This window comes from Myiozetetes cayanensis, unplaced genomic scaffold, assembly GCF_022539395.1.
Source record: "Myiozetetes cayanensis isolate MyiCay16 unplaced genomic scaffold, myiCay2020 scf16, whole genome shotgun sequence".
NCBI classification, from domain to species: Eukaryota; Metazoa; Chordata; class Aves; order Passeriformes; family Tyrannidae; genus Myiozetetes; species Myiozetetes cayanensis.
Window position 1 is genome coordinate 11,542,050 of NW_026087270.1, and position 23,114 is coordinate 11,565,163.

Consider the following 23,114-nt stretch of genomic DNA (forward strand, 5'->3'; position numbering starts at 1 on the left):
CTGCTGTTGGGTTACTTGTCTTCAGGTTTGTCTTTCTCCTTCTCCTTAGGAAGGACTTTGCACCCTTGTTGCTCCTTGTCTTTGGCCCTGTCACCTTTTGCTCTTGTCTGGGCTCCCTGGTTGGACTTTGGACCTGGTTTGTCACTGCCAGGGGAACTTTGGCTCTGCTGTGTGGGGTCATCCTTGTATCCCTGCTTTTCTGCCCTTGGGAAGGACAACTCCACCTTCAGTGGCTCCCCATTTTCATTCTCATTTGGCCTGTAATAATCTGTAACATTGGGAAATCTTTAGAGGAAGTATCTGTGCCATTGACAGGGATTTTGGCCGTGGAAGGGAGAGCAAACATCCCAAAGAAAATGCAAGGGTGAGATTTTCATACACATCTTCCATGTAAGTCAGCAAAGTTACTGGAATTGCAGGTGGAAATAGGAATGACAGTAACGATCTTCTTGCTTTCATCTCTAAGAAAGGTGGGTCAGGGAAACATCTCCATCTGTTCTCCCCACTGGAGAAACAAACACTTCACCTGGTTCCAAGTGGTGTGTGAGCAGGGGAGTAATTGGGTTCCTTATGCTTGTTCCTAGTCCGTACAAAATTAGGGGATATTTTTTGTTCTTAACAAAATCTGTTGTTAAGTTTGTTCTTAAATTCCTCACCTCGAGGCTGCAGTGATGCTGCCCAGAGCTAAAACGCTCCTCTCCCTGTTGCCATCAGCAAGCTTTGTACATCTCCCGGATTTCTGGAAATTCCTCAGCTTGAGCAGTCCCCACCCCTCAGCATTCCAGCTGTTCCTGATAGCAATTCCTGGCTATCAGCATTCAAACACACAACTATTCAATTTCAAAGCGTGTAGCCTGAAGTCCTGATAAGGAACTTCTCCTTGCATGCCAGAGAGGGGCTTTCTGCAACGCTGTTTTCTGAGCCAGATGAGGGGGAAAAACCTGGAAAACACGTGTAGAATAATCATCAACCAGTCGGGCCCCTCTGAGCAGAAGCAGAGCCAATGAAGAAGACAGTTCAGAGACAAGTTGAAAATTAACCACTTGGTTGGCTCTGCCTCTGAACCAGCAAAGGGTGCTCTCCAATATTTTCAGAAATAAGCCTGGCGACCCCTCAGTTATCTCAGAGCTCTGTATCCATAGGAATTTTTTCCTCTTTGTGTTGATAGGTCCATCGAGCCTGGAAAACTCCTCTGAGTGAGGAAGTGAAGATTTTAAGTGCCCCGGTGGTGGCAATGAATGGTGTGAAGGCAAATGCCCTGAGGCATCTCTACCAGCAGCTGAAAAGCCTCCGGAGCCCAGCACGGCCCTGCAGCCTGGCTGCCTGCTCCAGGAAAAACAGGAATGCTGCCTGTAAGTGCATTTCATTTTACCCAAAAATATTGGATATTTGCCTAACGGAGATGCTGAGGTAGGAAGAGAACCGGTGTAGTTAAGTGTTGTTCTTATTTGTTAGGTAATCAAAAGGGGGAATCTGAGAATGGGACTGACGGATGAAAGAAAAAGGAGTGAGAGGAACTAGAGATGGAAGTACCTTATGGAATTGCAGGGTTAAAACGTTCTCTATTCCTGCTGTGTCAGTGCTACCAGATTGTTTGGGTTTTTCACTTGTGACTACGATGAAGAAACAATACACAATCACTACTTTTTAATTTGGTCCTGCAACGTTTGAGTGGTTGCATGGGAATAAGTGTAATTCAAAACACATTTTGCACAAGTCAAGTCTGATTTTGAATTTCATAGACACCACAGTGTTTAGTCTTGAAAATGAGGCCCAGTACAAACCAAAGCCTTTCCAAATGTGCTGTACAAAAATACAATAAATCACTGTGAGATGCAGGATACTACTGGAAGATGTTAAAGATTTAGTTATTTAAAATACCGAGTAACTTGCCTATAGATAAGATGAGGCCACCAGAGATTGTGTGTCTACAGAGATCATGTCAGCTGGAGAATAGTCAAGAGTCATTTTTTCCCTCTAGAAAATCCTTTTCTTTTCTATTTTTTCCTCTTTAAATGTATTCAGTTTTACTTTTCCCAAAGAACAGCCAGATCCCTCCTTGAATACTGAGGTGTGATTCCCTTCTTTTCCAGTTACCAAACATTAAATTTTATATTTACCCAACTGATGAGAAAACAGATGATTTTGTGGCACACAGCTTTGTTTCTATTGAAAGCCACAAGAAATATTCAGTAGTTACAATGTTTAATAGCTCTGTACTTGTAAATGCATTTTTAAAAGGTGATTTTTAAATCTGTAGAAGATACCTAATCCTAGAAGCAAAATTAGCATTGAATTGTTTCACCAGTGGAACAACCACAAGAAAGAGCCTAATTCCAAATGTAAAATGGAAATTATCCCACCTGTATCCATGACAGTGCTTTCTTCTTTTCTGACCTGTGCAGAACTTTCTTAGCACAGCTCAAAGGTCTCTTAAACTTCCTTCCCTACCAATTTTGTCTTGACAAGCAGGCTCAGAAACTTCATTTTTCCCATTAAAGTAAGGAAAAAGACATTCTTCTATTCCAAGAAAAGCACTAAAGTTTAGAAAAACAATGATTCAGCCTCATAAAATAATAGCTTTTCCAACAAATTAGTATTAATGAGGTGCATGTAATAGTAGCTTTTCTGCTGAACTCTAATTAATTAGATGTGTTAATTAGTCTGTATAACCCACTGCCCAGATGGGTGGGTGCACATGAGGGGATATATTAACAAGCACTGTCCATATTGCTCCTTTCTCTCCAGTTTGTGATAAACTTTCTCAATTCAAGAGAGATTTAAAACCCAAACCTGTGCCATACAGTGCAATGCTGGGCTCCCACAAACTACTCATGGTGACAGCAGTTACTGCTCCAGAGGGGAAATCCAGAGAAACCCCTGGAACTGTGGTTGGAAAGTCATTATTCTGAATCTTTATTAATTTTAATAATTTATTCACTGTTTTTATATTTGAAGACACAAACTAAGAGATTGCAAGTGAATATTTATTTATTATGAGTCCAGCAACTTCCAACGTGGAGTCACAGACAACATAAATCATTAAAAAGTAATGGAATTCATGAAGAGGCAGCACAGGATCCCTCTATGCAATCCCAATTCTTCTGCTTGTTCAGTGTTAAACATCCCACAAAATTTTATGGCCTATAGAGCTACGAACTTTAGGAATGGAATTTATTAGTGTGAAGTGTTCCCTTTCTGTTTAGTCAGAGAAGGTGTCACTGTAGGAAAATTATCTGCAACTGTTCAGTGGGGCAAGAAGTTAAACTGGAGAAAAACTGAGCTCTCTAGATTTCCACATGGAATGGAGAAAGGAATTATTTTATGACTATCCACAAGAAAACATCCCATTCCAGGAAGGGATCATCCCACGCTGCTCTGTCAAAAGACCACCAAATAAATAACTACAATTGGTGTCTATTTTCACTCACATTCCTCTTTTTTATTAAAGAATGACAATATTTATTACTTAAATCTCTCTCCACTCCGTGCCATTCGTGCAGGAAATGCCAAAACAAACTGATTTAGGAAAACATTCTCTTTGGAATGGCTGGTTTTGGCAGGCAGGGGGTAGACAGGAGCTCTGAGTAAGACAAGCCTGGGGGTCACTCACAGTTAACTCAGACAAGGGTTAAACAACTCGAAGGCTGATACTTTTTAGAGCCTTTTTTGGCTTCTTTTCCTGCACTTCTCTGGGAAAGAACTATCAAAACACTGCTGAGGATCGTGGCATGTATGTAACAATTCCTAGTGATGTGGAGGCCCACAGTGGATGTCTGTGCTAAGCTCTGGGGTGTCTTGTGACTACACATGGAAGTGCTGCTTTCAGACATTATTTTATTACAATAGTTGCTGGAAAAGCTCTCCATGGGGATTTTAAGCCTATGAATTTATTTTTAACTTTAAAAAAAGAAATTTAAATCAAGAATTGGACTATTTTAACCCTTACGCCCAGTAATTATTGCCAGAGCAGACCTGAATGGCTTTCTCCTTTCTCACCCTTTTAGAAGTAGTTACAAGAAAAGCAGAATCTTTCAAGTTTTAATTTTTACGAATTGTGGAAGTCCAACAGTGCCACCCAGTCCAGGTGTGCCATCTCCAGGACTGCACAAACAACTGCAGGGACTCCCCAAATTGTCCAGGAGATATCTCCCAAGCCCCTTCCACGCCGAGTTCCTAAGCCTGCATGCATAATTTTAGCAAATGTTTTTATACAGAGGAAGATAAAGCCTCTGTTTGCTTTACCTTGCCAAGTGGAATTACCTCCTCCTTATCTGGATTTAGCCTCAGCCTCTGCCTCCTCATCCAGCTCCTATCTCAGCCAAACATTCTGGAAGCAGAGAAAAGCTCAGCATTTCACAATCTGTGCTGCTTTCCCGGGGAGCTCAGGGCCCCCTGTCAGCTCCATCCCTTTGATAAAAACCACTGGGCTGTTTATCAATAAACTGGCCCGAATCACCGGCCCCATCTGACACCAATTCAACAGAATTTCAACACCTTGTCACGATGGACCTCGGCCAACCATCGCTGTTATCCCCCAAAATCTTCATTCATACCAAAATAACTTTCAAAGAAATCAATCTCTCCTGGATTTCCTTGGCAGTATTCAACCCGAGTGGCTGAAGCAGAGTTTTTTAAAGTTTAAAATGGTTCTTTATCGAGTTTCAAGAATAAGTATAGTTTATTTTCTCACTTAGGACAAAGCCTTATTTCCTTCCCCTGGGTGGCGTTTCTCAGCTCTTCCCACCCTGTTGTCCTCCCTGTTTTATCTTGGAGCTGGAGGAAGCTTGTTTGAAAATCCCTGTATAAACAAATCAAAGGATTTGATTCCACAGGTCTTTTCCTCTTTCTTTTTAAAAGATTAAAACCATAAAGACTGAACTCCACTGGAGCTGAGTCATCTTACCCCTCATTTTCCAACACATATGTGAGATCTTCTCCCCAGGATGCTTAAATGGAATTTAACACTGAAGCCTTGAAAAAATGTTCTGTCTCTTTAGATCAAGTTTACAACAGTGTAAATTGGCAGTAAATCCTTTCATTTGACTAACATTTATTTTGGGTTTTTACCACAGAACTGTGGCCTTCAAAATATTTGCTTGGAAACTGTGTTATGAATTATAATAATTCATTAATACAACCTGTATTTTCATCTGGATTTTGACTCCCAGCCTGAAGATTTTGATACTTGTATCAGTGCTAAATGGACTTTTTAATTGCGGTTTTGGAGTAATTGTTAATAATAGAAAATAATTCCAAAGATTGGGACTATTTGGATGGCTCTATACATCCACTTCAGCTGGGAAATGCAGGAAAAAAACCCACAATGCAAATGTAAGAAGCTTCCAAATACTATAAAATTAAATGGAACATCACCGTATCTGTCTGGGAGGCTCAAAAATCGACTAAAACAAGCACAGATTAGGTCTGTTTGTGGCAGATCTCTCTTCACAGGTGATTCACATCTTGCTCATGCTTTTTATATGACAAAATCTAACTGCTCTGACAATAACAGAGATATGTGTGTAACAACAGACAGACCCTTTCTCAGTGAGCAAGGGCTGCAAACTGCTCACTTCATTCGTAATCTCCACCTTTTCTTTAGATAACTTTAGACTTTGAAAACAGATCTGTAGATGAGGTTTCTAGTTCTTCTTCCACACAGATCCTGCATCACTTGAGCTCCTCCCTTGGGCCAATTGCCAGATTTCTGGTTGTGGAAACCATTCTGAGATCAGGAACAAGAGAGAAAGGAGCTGAAAACCTCTCAGCTGGCCCAGAAATGTAACGATTTGGGGAAAACAGGAGAACAACAGAGATATTGTGATTCTGGCTGCTGTTCTCTCCAGCTTTAGCTGTCTCCCCTGCACAATTCACCATCTCTAACCAGAGCATGGCCAAGGGAAAGCTGTTTCTGGAATAGTCCAGAAAAGAAGAATTTGGCCACATTGCCTTAGTGCTCAGAACAAAGTTGAGGGCTTATGTTTCCTCTTGCACAGGTAGTTTTTGTCTTTCTATCTGTGGGTTCCAAAACCATCTCATTGCCACTGAGCATTTGGAAGGGTTTTTCTTTCACCCCTGAGAGAAGAAAAGAGGTTTTTTTAATTAAATGCTGGAGTTTTACTGACATTTATTCTCATAGCATGTGCACAGAAAAACTGGATGGAGACTCTGCAAATGATTCAGAAGGGGAACAAAAGTATTGCAGGTGTAAGTTATTTCTCTTTAGTTTTGCACTGAAACAGCCCATTGTTTCTGAAAGCCTGTGCTGTAAGAACTTCCCTTTGGTTTTGCTCTTCAGCCCACAAGAAGTGACTCATTCTGTCCAGCTTAGGAACTCTGCAGTCAACTTAAACCTTGCAGGATCAACCCCTTAAAAATCTTCATGGAGTTGGGTCTTCTTAATGCCACAGTGTAAAGCAGTTTATGCTGAATATGAAATATCTGAAGCTTTGTCTGAGCTGTGATTAAGCTGAAGCTCATCTGGGCTGTCCTGATGACCAGGAGGTACCTGCTGATCATCAGACGTTTCAGCAGCAGACACGTCTGACCTGTGCTAAATAATTGCCTAACCATGATCAATACGATGTTAAACTGTTTTTAATCCTGACTGAATCACAATGTTTATGGGCAGTGAGTCTTTTCAATTTTTCGAGTACCTATCTCTTCTTTTTAAGTTACAGGGAGCTCTATATGAGAATACTAAATTAGCCTCCTGAGATTCAAATCGAGAATCCATTTTGCTGCACTTGAACCCCACTACGCAAGAAAGACTGTGCTTTAAAGAAGGTGTGTCTTGGCAGGGAGGAAGCGAAATGAAATCTAAACACAGCTTAACATCCTAAGAGCAGAAGCTGTTTGTACACCTCCTGATGATCTGTTTTCTGATTGTACAGCCACTCAAAGCAAATAACTCACCAGATTTCAACCTCCTCTTACTCAACTCAGGAGTACTTTAAACTGTGAATGCAATGAAAACTTCTTACATGATATTGTAAACCAGAGCAAACACTTCTTGGGAGTCTCTAGTTGAGTATCTAGTCCTGTCTCCTCTTCAGTAAAACACTGTCAATCCTACGTCAGGTTCCTCATGAAAATTCAAAAGTACTCATGCTAACAAAAGAAAAACATCCCTAAAAGATAAATGAATTCAAGGGAGTAACTATGAAATAAGATTCAAAACAGGTGGTAAGATGAAGGCCGGATGCTGAGGGAGGTGTTCTGCTCTTGGCTGCCCAAGAGAACTGGCAAGAATGAGAACACTTTATCGCTTCTTTCACTGACACTTTCAGCTTCCTCCAGGCTTTTCTTTATGGTGTGTTCCTCACTGGCAGGTGGATAAGAGAAAAGGTGTGAGGAGTGACCAAGGTTTTAACCAGTTTCACCAAGGTTTCACTGCCTCAAGCAGTGCCAAGTGAATATGAGTTGAGTTGACCCCTTTTACCATCCAGGGTGGGACTGGTTTGGCCTCCTGCCTTTGGGACAGCCAAGGAAAGTGACCATAATGTTAACTTTTCCTAAGTTTCCTATGTACACTTTGGGGCAGGGACATTGCTGTGCCACCCATCTCTGTGGGTGATGGGGATTCTCTTGGTGGGAGGGGACACACTTTTGGTACGATGGAACACTTGGTGTGAGGAGACAGACTTGGTGCCAAAGAACCAGTTTTGGTGTGAGGGAATAAATACTATTTCGGTGTAAGGGCGTGCAATTTTGGTGTGAAGGGACAGACTTACTGTGAAGGAGTAAGTGTCAGTGTGAGGGAATAAACACTCTTGGTGCGAGAGGATACAGTTTTGCTGTGTGGGGATGCAGTCGGTGCGAAAGAAGAAACACTCTTCTGGTGTGGTGGGACACACTTTTGCTGTGAGGCACAGGGACGAGCCTGCCCACGGGCATCGGCACACCCAGCAAGGGACCTGCTGTGGCTTCTCTATCGCTGTGACTCTCGGCCCGCCCCTGGGGAAGCGCAGCGGGCCGGGCCGCCCTCCCCGCCTCAGGCGGGTGCCATGGCGGCCGGGGGGGCGATGGCGGCGGGGGGGCCGTGCCGGAAGGGGCCGCGCCGGGCCGGGCCGGGCCGGGCCGCGCTGGGCGGTGGCGGCTCCGCGATGGCCCCGGCGATGCTGCCGCTGCTCCGCCGCGCTTGGGCGGCCGCCGCCGCCTCCTCCTCTTCCCGGCGGGGCACCCGCCGCTGCAGCCTGGGCGCCTGCTGCTCCTACCGCCTGCGAGACGCCCGTGAGTGCCAGCGACCCCCGCGACAGCTGCCTCGGGCCGGGGCTGCGCTCTCCCCTCCGGGCGGGCGGCTCCCGGCGCCCCAGGAAGGCAGGGCGCTGCCCCGAGCTCTCCCCGCTGCCCTCCCAGCTCTCCCCTCCCCTCGCTGCCCTGTCCTCCCATCGCTTCCAGCCCCCGCCGCTTCCAAACTTCGTGTGGGAGCGGCAGGGACGCCGAGTTCAGCCGGGCTTTGTCCCCGACTTCCTCGGCTGAGACGCCAGGAGCTGACTGTGTTGTGAATATAGAGGGTGTTTTGCGCCGCCTTACCTGCGGCAGGTGACCTTATGTAGCCCGATAAAGTTTGCTCCTCGCTGGGAAACCGAGGGAGAAGGTTGTTTGGCAACCCGTCATGTGATTGGTTCGTTAAAAGATTTAATTTGTATCTAATGAAGTAAGTAGACTGTAATGTTTTCGGGTTCAGTGGATGCACAGGGTACAAAAACCTGTCTGCAGGGACAGCAGGTGAACAAGTGCTCCCCATCCACACAGATCTCAGGTGTGGTTTTAAACAGAACAAACTCCTGTAGAAACTCCATCTGTGCTTTTACCCAGTTATCCTGTGTCCAGTGCAATACCGGGTCAGCTGATGGTACTGGTGTCCAAGGAAAGCTGAAATGGGGTGCTGAGGCTCTGGCAAAGCTGCAAAACAGGAGCCACCTTAAAATCAACTGGCAATAAAAGGAAAAAAAATGCTTTTTTTCTGGGATATAAGGGGAGAGAATTTCTTTGAAGAGCATTTTCCAAGTGCAGAAAGGTATTGACACTGTCAAATTACTGCGCTTGCCTTTGTGGTTTGGAGTCATGCAGCTGGAATGTAATATTTTTGTTTTACTTTCCTGCTCATCAGCTGACTCGAATTAGCCTTTGGTGACAAAGCGCTTTCCCTTGCCAAAAAGTTCTGAAGTGTTTAGCTCTGTATCGTGCATCACAGCCTGACTCTCCTCATCGTCTTCCAGTGCATCCACTTTGGCAGAGCCCGCTGACAATTCCCGGAGGCACCCGACAGTCTCCCATCAACATCCAGTGGAGAGACAGTGTTTATGATCCCTTTCTGAAGCCTCTGAAAATCAGCTACGACCCAACGACGTGTCTTCACATCTGGAACAACGGATATTCATTCCTCGTTGAGTTTGATGATTCTACGGATAGATCAAGTAAGCAAACCCCAGAAAAATCCATTTAATGTCTCGTTAGTGCTTAGAGAGGAGAAAATGTTGTGTGATGTAAATCTCAGGACAAGTGTTGAAAATGAATCTACAGTAAAAAATGCTGTAGCTAAACATGGATTTGTAGTGGTGGGAATTGGAATGAAGAAAGTCTATATAGGCTTCATTTTTATTATGTTGCACAAATCCCCTGTTGTGTGTTGAAACTTATTCCTGTTGCACGAGCCTCAATGCCTTGTCTTTTAGGTCACAGCTTTGCCTACATGAGTCAATCTTCAGTCATATATATGTGTGTTTACCTCTTTTAAATCAGATTCCATCATTGCACTTTATTGAACTAATCTGCCACTTATCTTTTTTGTGGTGTTAACAGTTATATTTAATGCATTTGAAATAATCAGCTGCCAAATTACTTGCAGTTGGAAAGCACACTTGCTTATCTCCACGGGCTTTTGGGGAGTTAAACAATACTGAGCTGCTGCCCAGGGAGCAGGTGTGTGTGTGTCCCTGTTGTTTTAGGGCAAGAGGAGTCGTGCATGGAAAATCCAGTCACGTGTTCCAGCGATTTCATGGGAATAAGTCTCTGACTTGAGCAGCTCAGTCTTTCTAAATGCTCAGGAGGGGCAAGGGAGTTAAAATCAAGATACCGCTCCCAAGTTCCAGATTTTTTTGTTCCTTTTACAAGTTGCCTTTACCAAAGGATATTGCAGGTACATGTGAGGATATTTCATAAGACAGGAGAACTGAGCACAGGATTACTCAGCTTGTCCTGGAGGGAGCAGTTGGGAGACCCTGAGCAAGCTTGAACCTGTTGGATCAGAGTCATTTATGTTTAAGGTGACTGCTCACTGTGAGAGATCCCACAGCTTCCTGAGGGATTTAGCAGTGCTCTTGGGAAGGGAGCTTTCAGCAACAAATATTGTGTGTTCACAGTGCCAGTATTTTTGATCAATGTTTGGAAAGAGGCTGATAATGCAGCAAAAACGGTGGTGGTGGAATGCAGGGAGCTGGTGTGACGTTTGAGGCTTCTTTTGTTTTTATTGTTTCCAGCTCTTCACTTGGAATATCAGTTTCCAAGAGGGAATATTCTTGCCCTTATTTGAGAGCTGTTATATCTAATGGAGAAGCCAAGTCCTGCCCTTCTGTTTCTGTAGCACAAGCTGCTGTTGCATAATCGAGGTGGCATTAGGGGAGAGACTTCACTTGTCAGCTCATCAATGATTTTAACTTACTAACTTTAGATTAGGTTTGCTTTTAATTTAACAGCTTTTTGCTTTATGCAGCCACACCCTGCTATCTGTTGAGGGATATGATCCTTTAAAAGTGTTTGGTGGATAACAAAGTTTTGGGGTTTTTTTCCTGCGAGAATTGATATAACAGAGAGGAATTGCCTTTTCATAATCCTCATCTTCCTCAAATGAATTCAAGTCCATGAAGGGGTGGGATGGCATTAAACAATCAGTGACAGGTTCCAAAACGATAGAGAAACACCAGATAGTGAGATGTTGCTGTATAACCCCCTGGTTTTCAATTGCCTGTCTCTCTCCTCCACCTTTCTCTCTTTATTCTTGCCATTTCTGATTTTTCTTTCTGCCAGCTTCTGTCTAACAAGACTAGAAATCCAGAGAAGAAAGCTTGTGAATAAACAAAGGCAACACAGTTGAAACAGAAGATGGAAAAGACAAAATGAAATGTACACCCAGGATAGACAGAAATTCCCGAATCCTGAGATGAGGCAGAACAAGAGTTGGGCTAAAGCTGAAGGTAGTGCTGCTGGTGAGCAGAGCAGGAGGAGGAAGAGGGTGAGGGGAAGGTAGGTGCAGCACGTGGTCCTGTCTGTGTGTGATACCATCAGGAAATGAGGCTGAAACAGAACCAGGGCTGCAATAAAAAGCTGGTGTGATTCTTTCCCCTGGTTGTTGTTCGAGTTCCTTTAAACTTCTGGTTTGTTTTGAGTTATCCAGATTGTAATTTGAGAGGAAATGTTTGTAAAGGGACTGTATTTGTTTCCTGTCACTTTCTGGTGTCCACTCTATAGGAACCTGAGTCTCTATATCTGTGTATCTGTGCCTAAAGTTACTTTTGAGGCAAATATTTAAGTGAATGTGACTATTAACACAAATTTAGTCACTTGTGGGTTTGCATCATCACGTGGTCAGGAAAGGTTCATGTTAGAGCACAGACACTTTAATTGGGAAGGATTTGGCACTTCTTCATCCCACCCTTTCTGCATCACAGAGTCACAGAATGGTTTGGGTTGGAAGGGACCTTAAATCCCATCTCGTTCCACCCCCTGCCATGGCCAGGGATACCTTCCACTAGACCAAGCTCCATCCAACCTGGCCTTGAACACTTGCAGGGGTGGGGCATCATGATTTCTCAGTGATGGTCAGTCTTGCATTCATTCTCAGAGCTCAGCAGCAGTGGATGAAATGAATTAAATGCCAGTTTTCATCCCTGTTTTAGCTTCCTCCTTTACCACAACCAGGCCTGTCCAGTTAGAATTCCAAACCTGCTGGCTGGCTTTCAGGGGGAAAAAATAAGACGTGAAAAGCTCTTAATGCCTCTCATTGTTTTCTCCTTAGCATGAAAGTGATTAACTTATTTTCAAAAGCAGTGTTGGGATTAGGTACTTTAGACCATGGTTTGCTATAAAACTTCACCGTGTCCTGCAGTGAAGTGAAAATCAGCAGGTGCTGCTGGTTTAGTGGGGAGCTTGGCAGTGCTGGGAGAACAGTTGGACTCATGATCTTGAAACTCTTTCCACCCCAAATGATTCTCTGATTCTATGTGTGTTATTAGCCCTGTGGCAGTAATTATGGTTCCTCATTTACCAGATGCTCTGATACAATAACGAGCGAGATGAATTTGCAGGACATTCCTGGTTCAATTAGGAGGAAATGAGTAAAACCACAAAGCTGAGCGTAGACTTTTTCATTCATATCTTTGCAAAATGGGGTGAGGCCTTCTGAAATCAGGAGAGCAGACTGAAGGTTTGCCTTTATTAATGGCTATAAAGTGCATTAAAGCTTCCAGAACTCAGAGTCTTGCCTGGGGCAAGTTTAGACACTTCCTGAAGTGTAGCTTGAATAGTTTGTAGGCACAATATTTGCATATTTTTGGCTGTGCAGGAAATCTTTTCCCTTTGGTTCTGCAGTCTGAAAGGTGTGTTGAAGCAGAATAGTATGTTTGGAGTTTTGTAGCTTGGAGGAGAATTGAACATGTGACACCATATACTGATTTTTCTGGCAAAATCTGATTTTTGAAGCCTTGATTGTCACAAAAATATCAATATTTTTTCACAGCTATTGAGGCTTTGCTGGGATGTCATTTAGTACATGTGTCATTGCTGCAGCCAAGCAGTAGGTCACTGTTTCAGTGTAAATAGTTACTCTACTTGATTTTTTTTTTTTCTGGGCAAATTTTTGTCAAGGATTTCCTTATCTGGCCAATTCTGAGTCATGTTTATTAATATGTGTGTCTTGTTGTGTTTTTTAGTAATCGTTGGAGGTCCCCTGGAAAACCAGTACAGGCTAAAGCAGTTCCACTTCCACTGGGGAGCTATAAATGACTGGGGCTCAGAGCACACAATTGACAGTAAATTTTACCCAGCAGAGGTATGAGATAAAATGCTGAACAATGCAAACACTTGTCTCAGGTGTAAATGTTTAAAGAGAAATTGGATTATTTAATTCTCCCAGCCACAGCTGTAAGTCAATTGTCTTGTGGGTGTGACCCCAGAGCCTTGGCTACTGTTCAAAAGTTTATTCCAGTTATTTTTTTGGCATTTCTTTAATTATTAGAATGATGTACAGCAGAGTTCTCTGGCAATATGGTGGTTATCATCACCTTATTGTCTGTTTGCAACTCCTAAGCAGTTATTAAAATAGCAAAACTTTTGTGCTTAAGTGACTGCTAAGAAGAAAGAGTCAACAAAAAGGATGGAGTCGATGGGGAAAAACAGGACAGTGTGCTCTGTTCTTCCTGTTAAGAGAGGGACAATCCCTCCAGTTCCAGGAATAGTAAGCTTTTTTTGTTCCTTTAACTAGCATTTCTCCCACAGACTAAATCCCTTTCATATATGGCTCTTTGCCTATTGTTTAAGGCAAAAAAAATGAAAAGGGAAGGGCCATTTTCTAATAACACTTTGTTCCTCATTTTTGTGGTGTGGTTTCTGAGGCAGCTCATTGCAGTGTCTCAAATTGCCAAGGACCAAATCTAGGCAAGATCAAAAGTGAGGTTTCTTTTCTGTGCTCTGTGCAAGTGCTGATTTCTCACATTTCTGTTTCAGTTGCACCTGGTGCACTGGAATGCTGTGGAGTACCCCACTTTTGAGGAAGCTGTGATGGAAGGGAATGGCCTGGCTGTTATTGGAGTGTTTTTAAAGGTAATTTCATAAGCTGTAGTGCTGTCTTTTTGTTTGCATTCTGTTAAAAACCAAATCAGGGCAAAATACATCAGGATGCAGCACAGGCAGGGTCCTGCTCCTGGGGAGGAATAACCCCAAGTGCCAGCACAGGTTGGGGACTGACCTCCTGGAGAGCAGCTCTGCTGAGAGGAACCTGGTCCTGGTGGGTGACAAGCTGACCATGAGCCAGCAGTGTGTGCAAGGGCCAGGAGGGCCAGTGGGATGGATCCTGGACTGCACTGGGAAGAGTGTGGTCAGCAGCTCAGGGAGGGGATCCTGCTCCTCTACTGAGCCCTAGCGAGGCACACGTGGAGTGTTGTGTCCAGTTCTGGGCTCCACAGTTCAAGAAAGATAAGAAGCTGCTAGAGAGGGTCCTGCAGAGGCCACGAAGATGATGAGAGGTCTGGAGCATCTCTCTGATGGGGAGAAACTGGGGCAGCTGGGCCTGGTTAGTCTAGAGAAGAGGAGACTGAGAGGGGATCTCATCAATCCATAGAAATTATCTCCAGGGTGTGTCAGGATGGTCCCAGGCTTTTCTCAGTGGTGCCCAGTGACAGGACAAGGAGCAATGTCCACAAGCTAAACCACCAGAATTTTCACCTTAACATAAGGAAGAACTTTCCATGGAGGTGGCAGAGCACTGAACAGCTGCCCAGGGAGGGTGTGGAGCCTCCCTCTCTGGAGACATTCCAAACCCACCTGGACGTGTCCCTGTGTCACCTGCTCTGGGTGACCCTGCCTTGGCAGGGGGGTTGGACTGGGTGATCTCCAGAGGTCCCTTCCAACACTAAACATTCTGTGATTATTGTTTTCCAAAAAACGTATATTAAGATAGGTAAGCAGAACATCATCTTAATGATTGCCCACCTCCTCCCTGTCCCCTGCAGCTGGGAGCACGGCACGAGGGGCTGCAGACCCTGGTGGATGCCCTGCCAGCAGTGAAACACAAGGTCAGTCACTTTGAAGTGGTCCCACTGGAGGTGGGTGGGGAATTTTTAAGGAGCAGTTGTGCACTTGAAGCTTTCAAAACCTCTTGAGGAAATGAGTCTCTTGAGATCGGATCCACTTAGAAGGGCACGCTCTTGTTTCGTGCTTGAAGTGGTGGTTTATTTACTGGGGAGTTGAGGCTTTTTGATTTTTGTCTGGTCTTGGAGGAGGAAATTATTTGCTTTTTTATAAACACTAAGTTTTCTGCTACGGGAATGGGATTCTCTTCCTAGTTCATTCCTGGCTCCTGCCAGGAGAGGGAGTGCTGTATCTCTGATAGTGCTCAGGAGCAGCTCCTACTCCTCCGGACCCGTTCCCTTTTCAAAGTACACACAAAAAATACACATGGGCAACTGTAACTTGTAAGCACATCCAGATGAAGTCACTGTGCTCCTATTTCTCACAAGAAGGATTTCTCAAAATTCAAATAAAACAAATATTTATGGCAGTGCAGTGACAAATAAAACGCCAAACAGGTCAATTCAGTGCCAGAAGACCTACAAAATCTGTGAACATACATCCATTATGAGAATATAATGTTTTACAGCGTAAGAATTTGACAGAAACCAAAGTCAAGATTTAAAAAAAAAAAAAGGTAGTATCAAGCATCAGGCTGCATGTGGGCTGCTCAGAAAGGGATCTCATTTCCAAAAGGTGTCACCCAGCAACTCATCAGCACTAGGTTTAAAAACCTTTGTTGCCTTTCCAACATTATCACTGATTTAAGGACCAAACATCACCCTGGGGAGGAGGAGGAGGGTCAGATAATACCCATTCTCATCTCCTTCCTCCATCTAGAATCTCTCCTCCAACCTTCTATTTTTGAACAATTCTTGACTGTAATGTTTCTCATTCTAAGTGGGGAATGGATAAAGTGGAAGGGAAAACCGGGATCTTCCTTTCCTGCGTTGCCAGTATATCCTGGGAATCCCTCAGGAGCAATGTTTGTGTAGGAAATCCCAGGCTCTGAGGTTCCTGTGTGGTGTCTGATACCTCACATGTGGGATTGCAGTTCTGGAGATGGGAATATTTGATATGATTTAAATAAAACTTTAGTCCTCTCCCTCTTGCCTCAAATCACGTGGTGAACAGTAAAACACTGTTGTTTGCAGTCTTTTAAGTGTTTCTGGTGGAACTACCTGAAGTTACTCCACCACTTATTCCTCCTTCTTCCTGTTTGCATCCAGCTCCCACACAGCCACAGGCAGATGCTCCTTCACACTCCTTGTTTCTTCTGCACTGAATTCCTAATGGCCTGTGAGGACAACTGAAATGTCAATTTATATATTTCAATATTTATATTGAATTTCCATTTTTTCTGCTCAGTAGCTGCCTCAAATCCCACAGATTCATGGGATTTTATATTATATTTTTATGTAGATCATTATTAACATCCACAGCACATAATTTCCCATAACATACGTAACACGTGCTGTATTTAATCTGACAATTAAGATTTTTTTTAATCTTCTGCCTTTTTTTTTTCCCTCAAAATACAATCCTTACAAATATTTTTTTTCTCGGTGTTTAGGACACTGTTATCGAGTTTGATGTCTTTGATCCCTCCTGTTTGCTACCTTCATGTCCTGACTATTGGACCTACGCAGGCTCCTTGACCACTCCCCCCTTGACTGAATCTGTCACGTGGATCATTAAGAAGAAGCCCATAGAGGTTGATGAAGATCAGGTAAAGCTCAGGTTTACCTTTCACATCATCCCTGTTGCTGCCACGGAGGGGAAGATGCACAGAAGCACTCCTTGCTTGCCAGCAATTCTCTGGGAATACACAGAGGATTCAGGATTTGAGGAGGAATCCTGACATTACAGCTGCTAATATTGAAAGACTCGAGATGTTTCCCCAGCTCTCCTCAGCTTCACCAGCTCTTCTCGAGAGAGAAACAATGCTGGAAGCTGCCCCTGGAAAACATCAGAGGTTTTAGGCACTTCTGAGGTTATTTGTTGGAGTGTAGTTTTGCTCCCCTCACCAGGATGATTTTTGGGGAGGGAAGTTTTTGTGAAATTCTGAACTCTGAGCTTCTGTCCATATTCTTGATGGCCACAGAAATCTTGGAGGCACTGCAAGGGCTGATCCTGTGCTGTTCATGTTGTGAAAGGTAGAAAGTAGATGTAGGGATAAGGAAAGTGGTCAGAAGGTGAACTCGTGGGAATTGTGCTACAATTGTGGGGTTTGTTGGAAATTCTCAGGATTTTTTTGCCTCTTCAAGGAGGTGGAGAGGACTTTGAGGGGCATCACAGCATAGAACAACTCTTGGGAGTTTGCTGCAAAGCAAGTAAAAATGGACAGCCCCAAGAAATCTACCATTTATTCACGGTTTAAAAGGAACTGAAAATCTGTGCATTCTTCCAGTTTTTTGAGGCTTTGATTAGTAATGAAGTGAGAATCCAGTGACATGAGGCAAAAGAGATATTTGGGGTTTTTAATACAATTTTGCATGGAGCTTGTCCATAAAGTCATGCTCCAACCAAACACCAACTCTGAGGGATAAACCTGCATGTGATTTTAATGTTTTAGTTTACATAAAGGAACAGGATGGGAAGAACTGACGTTTGTTAACAGAGCAGAGAACTGCAGACACAGGGTAGCAATCTCCTTTTAAATTGAAATTGTTCTCATTTTTCCTTTTTCTCGGCTCTGTACTCTCATTCTTCTATGGCACTGACTTAACACTGGAATGTCCTTGTGAGCACTAAAAGCTGATCTGCTGCATACTTTATCTTAATCCCACTTATAAACCACTGAGAGAACAACTACCTGGATTGTTGCTTGTTGAGGTTCCCTCGTTCCTGGCTGACAGCATGTCAGGAAGGGTGTGAATTAAGGCTGGACAGGTTTATTTCAAGATGACACATGTTCCAGTATCTGAATAGGAATCAGGTCTGTCTCAGATGTGCCACACTGGGGATTTAATCTGCCTAAAGGTGGCAGGTGACTGACAATTCCTCTTCTGCATTGACAGGGATGATGGGATAACCTTTACCAGCAGCTGACAAAGAAGCGCCAGAAATTTTCTTGAAAATTTCTCAGAATACAAATGTAACAGCAACTTGGATTTTTATTTTTCCCCCCAAGAATAAATGACTTTGTTTTATCACAACCTCCAGTAATCCTCCAATGAGCCAAGTCACTAAAGTGGACATTTCTCTTTCTCAGCTGGAGGCCTTTAGGATGCTGCTCTTCACCTCAGACGGGGAGGAGGAGAAGAGGATGGTGGACAATTTCCGTCCCCTGCAGCCGCTGATGAACCGAACCGTGCGCTCGTCCTTCCAGGTCAGGCACCTCCTGGACACTGAGGCACAGCCCCAGGGCCACGCTGAGCAGGTCAGGCCGTAGGTGGCCCATCAACATCAGGCTGCAGCACATGGACATACTGCTATTTTTCATTATTTCCCCCTTTTCCTGCAGTGTATCCCTGCACTCTCACAGCCAGCCAGTGGCAGTCTCACTAAGTGCCCTCTGACCTCCAGTAGAGAAGCTGTGGGGGTTTTTAGTTTTGCTTTTCTAAAGAAGGAAATAATTTTAACCCTTAACAAATTGACTTGCTTTGAGGCAGGGATCAATAAGGAATTATTAAGACAGCTGAAGCTAAAATAACCAGTGGGAGAGCTTTTCCTCTGCCTGTTTTCTGAATTGTTCTGTGTCTCTTCAAATGCTCTTTCAGTGCCTGGCATGAGTTAATAATCCTGGCCGAAAACTTGTTAGCAAGGAGGAAGTTTGAAGAAGTGCAAAGTATTAACACTGATCAGGTGGTTTTGTGAAATTGTTTGAGGTGTGGGAAGAGAACTGGAAAAGAAGTAGCTTGTCTAGTCACATATACAGAGACATTTTACCTTCTTCCTTTTTCCTTGGATGAAAAAAGAGGAGAAGGACAAAAATGACTTGTAGAATAAAAGCTCTTTCCATTCTGTTGGCTGCATGATCCCTATTTAATGTGGAGGCCACAGAATGTCCACTCTGAATACATCACAAGCCAGAAGACCTTTTTTTAAACCTTTTAACATAGAAGCTTTTAGCTTTGCCAGCTTTTACTCTTCTCTGTTAATAATGTATTAGGAGAAGAGAGCATAGGAGAATTCACTGGTATCTCAGGACTGGCAAGAGCAGCAAATTAGGTGAAAATGTCCAATTGATCCCAGAAAACTGATCACATCAAAGGAGAGCAAGATTAGATAAGGCCCAGCTGACCCTCCCAGTGGGATTTAGGGAAAAAAGGGCAAAACCAGTTTTTGAAACCTGTGCTAGGACAAAATGCAGCCCTCAGAAAGGTTTTTGATTCCAGTGACTCACAGAACACCAGTGCACTCTCTTCAGAGTTTTGGCTAAAGGTGTATTTTCTTATAAAAAGACTTACCCAGCTTCAGGAAAACTGGGGACCAGTTTGTATTTTTAGCACCTTATGGTAACGAGGTCCAGTGGTGGTTGAAGTGTATTTGGGGACCAAACCAAGCTGCTGTGGAGGGTCACCTGCAGAGTCTTATTCCTGAGCAATGGTCCAATTGCCATGAGCATTATCTACCTCTGCACATCCTACTACTACTAGACCTAATTTTCAATCAAGCACCTTTTTCCCTGGCTCTTTCTGCTCTGCTGGATGGTCAGATTTTCTGGTGAGGAGCAGGTCTGTCTGTAAACTGTGGTGTGATCTTGATTGATTGTGTTTGATTCCCGAGGAACTGATCTTACTCATTTGCTTCTCGTTGCTGATGTGATTCAGCACAAGGGAAACTTGACACTGGCTTGTCAATCTGAATCCAGAGCTTTAGAATTGATACTTTTATTTTTTAAAGTCCACGTGTTTGGTTTAAAAGCACTTTAACACTTTTCAGTGTGACCCCGATGATTTTTAGGTTTTGGAATAATCCTGTTCAACCAGTTAAGTGCCCAGATCCTGCCTTTGCTTCCTTAATAGCTCTACCTCGGGCTGTTGTTACTGTGCAACAGTTGTGCCTTTCTCCCCTGGCAATTTGGAATGTGGCCACTTAACTTTGGAGCGACCGCATGTGGTAAATGTAAGAAAGTCTCCCCTCTATCCCAGCGTGGGATGTTTTTTCTGTGTAGTGAATTCAAGGTGGCAACATCTCTCTTTGGTTTCTTTGCTTCTCCCAAGCCCTCTTACAGCTTGGGTGAACCTTTCCATGGTGGTTGAACTGTACCATTTCTCTTTGGATGGGGCTTGGAGCAACCTGGGCCAGTGGAAGGTGTCCCTGCCCATGGAAGGGGGTTGGAACTGGATGATCTTTAAGGTCCCTTCCCATCCAAACCAGTCCATGATTCCACGATTCAGTTGAACTGTACAGCCTTTGGCATCATCACACAGACTTTCCATGACATACAGAAACTCATCAGTGATGATTTTTGCTGGAGAATGAGATGTTCCAAAATGAATTTGGAAGGAATATCTACCGTTCTGGCAATAGGAAAAGGATGTTTTTACTTTTTGCCTGAGTGTACATGACCTGGTCATGAAGTTTGAGGTTTTTGTTCAGTGCTGTTCTTGCAAACACTTCTCTGAGGAGGACCCTGTAGAAGGATGGCAGTGGTTCAGATATTGTACTACTCATTATTAATAAGAAAAATTGTAATATAAAGACATCTTAATGTTGCCTTATTTAAAAATAGAGCAGACTCAGCAGCACTGGGCTATAGGTGACCTGCATTAGTAATATCCTTATCATACATAGTATATTCTAAAAAGCTTCATGCAATTGCTCAGTTTTTGAGTTACCTTGGTAATTTTCTCGAGTTTTTGGGTGTCTCTGCTCCACTGAGCTTCTTTTACTCCTGGGAAATACAAAATACAGATTTAGCGAACCACCAGGGGTGTAAATGTTTAACCTTCAGGTGCCCTGTAATGCTGGGGTACTTCACACCCACCTGAGTTCTCCATGCTGAGCTTTGCTCCACTGAACCACATATTCTTCCTGGGTGTGTAAATCTCTTTTTAACACACCACCACCCCTCAGAGGGGATGCTGAATGTTCCCTTTTCCAGTGATCCACTTCAAGTTGTCATGGAGATTTGCTTTGTTGAAGTATTGTCATTTATCGTTACAGAATAGGTGAATTATCAAGTCATACAGTTACTAAGCTATACTCCATAATTAGATAAAATCACATCTGTTTTTACTGCCATAAAATTAATAATAATTAATAAATTTCAGCACTGATCACTTCAAATATATGGAAACAGGGTCAATGTAGAAAAAATTAACTTTACTGTGCTACAAAAGTAAGTTTTCTGTTATTTTGCTGTTTCTTGCACTTCTGTGTAGTGTTTTAGCATGGCTGGTTAAGGCAGGCAGGAGCTCAGCTGCAGGGCAGATTGTTGTTGGAATTTTCAGTTTGGAAATGGACAGAACTGGAATTTTGGGCGTTATTTTAATTTTAACTTCTATGTTAAAATGACTTTATTGGCCTTGTGAGTGCTGACTTCAAGGAAATGATTGTGTGCCTGCACATGTGTGTAAAACAGGAGATGGGGTAGAATTCTTTTGCCTTAATTCTCTGTTTTGTGTGTATAAAAACAATTTAATTGTTGGGTAAGAGCTGATATTTGTAATGATTTTGCACAATTAAGTTAAACTTTATTTGAAAGAGGAACCTTTGGGCTCTTTAGGGTGGTACAATATGAAAGGGTCAAAGCACATATTTGAGTTTTCCTTGCATAGTAGTCACTTTTGTAACTTAGCAGTGCCCTGGGAGGCATTCCTGTGGCAATGAGTACTAGGAATTAAAGACTGTAATAGAAATAACTTTGGGAAAACTGACTGAAAAGGGAGTAGAGGGTTTTTGAGCACAGACCTGTGTCTGTGTTGGCCTGACTTCCAGCTGCCTTTCAATATTCCTGTTAAATGCTGCTCTTATCTCATTCTTGGTCACTTTGTGGTTGGAACAACTCCCTTTGGCATTGGAATGTTTGATCTGTATTCCTGCATTCCAGAACTTTCCTACTTCAGGTGAAACCACCTGTACCCCTGACCACTCTCGTGCTGCCTTCTGCCAGGAATGACCCCAGAGCTGACAGGAGTGTCTCCCTTGGCTTTGAAAGCCCTGGAAACAGAGATTGTTTTGATCTCTGCAGGGTTTTAGAGGACTGGAATTGTACTTTGGAGGAAGGGTCTCTTTGTGCCTTAATTTTGACTGGTTTAATCTGTTATTTCTTGGCACATCTTTCTTTTTTTCTTTGTTTTCTTTGTTCATTGTGTTTTTGTGGCTGTTATTACATTTTGTTTATTTTAATGTTTGTTATCTGCCTGATCATAATTTACTGAAATCACTGTCTTAGCAGACAACATCTGTAACAGGGAATGCCTTTTCCCTCAGTTTTTAGCTGCTGTGTAGAACCTTGTAGCTGCTGGATTTTACACTGTTACATTAGTGTGCAACTACAATAAAGGACCAGAGAAACCTGTGCCTGGATCTCATTGTGTAATTAAGCTCTTCATGTTAAAAACTAGATTTTCTGTCAAGCAAATAATACAATTCCTCTTTGGGAATGACCCAGTTCATTAGGAGTGGAGTCTGATCAGCTGTCAGATGTGCTGTGATACTTCCAGGCTCTGAAAAGACTCTGCTGAACTGTGTTAGAATGGGAATGAAAGCACAATGCCCTCTCTGTTGCTGTGCTGTGCTCATGGAAGGGTAACTAATTATTTATTACAGCCAGCCAGATGCAACATGCCATCTCCCAGGGGATTCCAGATTTTGAGGATCTTTGCTAAGCTCCTTCATTTGACACTGATCATTAAACTGGGCCTGTCAGCTGAGCTCCTTTCTCTGCTGTGTGATTGGCCGTGATAAAACTGGGCCCATGTGTGGTGTAAGTCAAGAGATTCCCAGTTTGTGGTTGTGGCTACAAGAATCTGATCAAATAACCCTAAAAAAATCTTTGAGTAAAATAAATTACTTACCACAATTAAAAATTGATACAAGAAAGTAAGTTTAGATTAGATGTTAGGGAGAAATCCTTCCCTGTGAGGGTGGGGAGGCCCTGGCACAGGTTGCCCAGAGAAGCTGTGGCTGCTCCATCCCTGGAAGTGCCCAAGTCCAGTTTGGATGGGGGTTGGAGCAACCTGGGATAGTGGAAGGTGTCTCTGTCCGTGGCAGGAGGTTGGACTGGATGATCTTTAAGGTCCCTTCCAACCCAAACCATGCTGTGATTCTACGAAGATTGGCTAATTAGCTGAAATGAGCATTAATTTCTGTCTCACTGCTGAGCCATGCTTGGAGTTTAGCTATCATAGAGAGAGGTGTTGCTTAGGTGA

The 23,114-nt window shown here is 43.3% G+C and overlaps 1 protein-coding gene across 2 annotated transcripts; it reads left to right on the top strand.

Annotated features, from left to right (window-relative positions):
• The first annotated feature begins 1,081 nt into the window (after nucleotides 1-1,081).
• On the top strand, nucleotides 1,082-22,261 carry CA5A (carbonic anhydrase 5A). 2 transcript variants are annotated; one of them, XM_050311732.1, is made up of 7 exons: nucleotides 1,082-1,352; nucleotides 9,228-9,425; nucleotides 12,936-13,054; nucleotides 13,729-13,824; nucleotides 14,733-14,795; nucleotides 16,364-16,519; nucleotides 18,005-22,261. In XM_050311732.1, exons 1-7 carry the CDS (start codon nucleotides 1,235-1,237, stop codon nucleotides 18,182-18,184), a joined length of 930 nt encoding a protein of 309 aa, XP_050167689.1. In that variant the 5' UTR covers nucleotides 1,082-1,234; the 3' UTR covers nucleotides 18,185-22,261. The 2 variants fall into 2 exon arrangements, with proteins under 2 accessions (XP_050167689.1, XP_050167688.1); XM_050311731.1 differs by lacking the exon at nucleotides 1,082-1,352 and adding an exon at nucleotides 8,079-8,235.
• Nucleotides 22,262-23,114: the final 853 nt, after the last annotated feature.

Excerpts from the sequence above, each read along its gene's own strand:
- CA5A (XM_050311731.1), top strand. The coding sequence starts at position 8,109 with ATGGCCCCGGCGATGCTGCCGCTGCTCCGCCGCGCTTGGGCGGCCGCC. Across the intron at positions 9,426-12,935 it reads TGATTCTACGGATAGATCAA|TAATCGTTGGAGGTCCCCTG; the intron begins GTAAGCAAACCC and ends TGTGTTTTTTAG. Across the intron at positions 13,825-14,732 it reads TTATTGGAGTGTTTTTAAAG|CTGGGAGCACGGCACGAGGG; the intron begins GTAATTTCATAA and ends TGTCCCCTGCAG.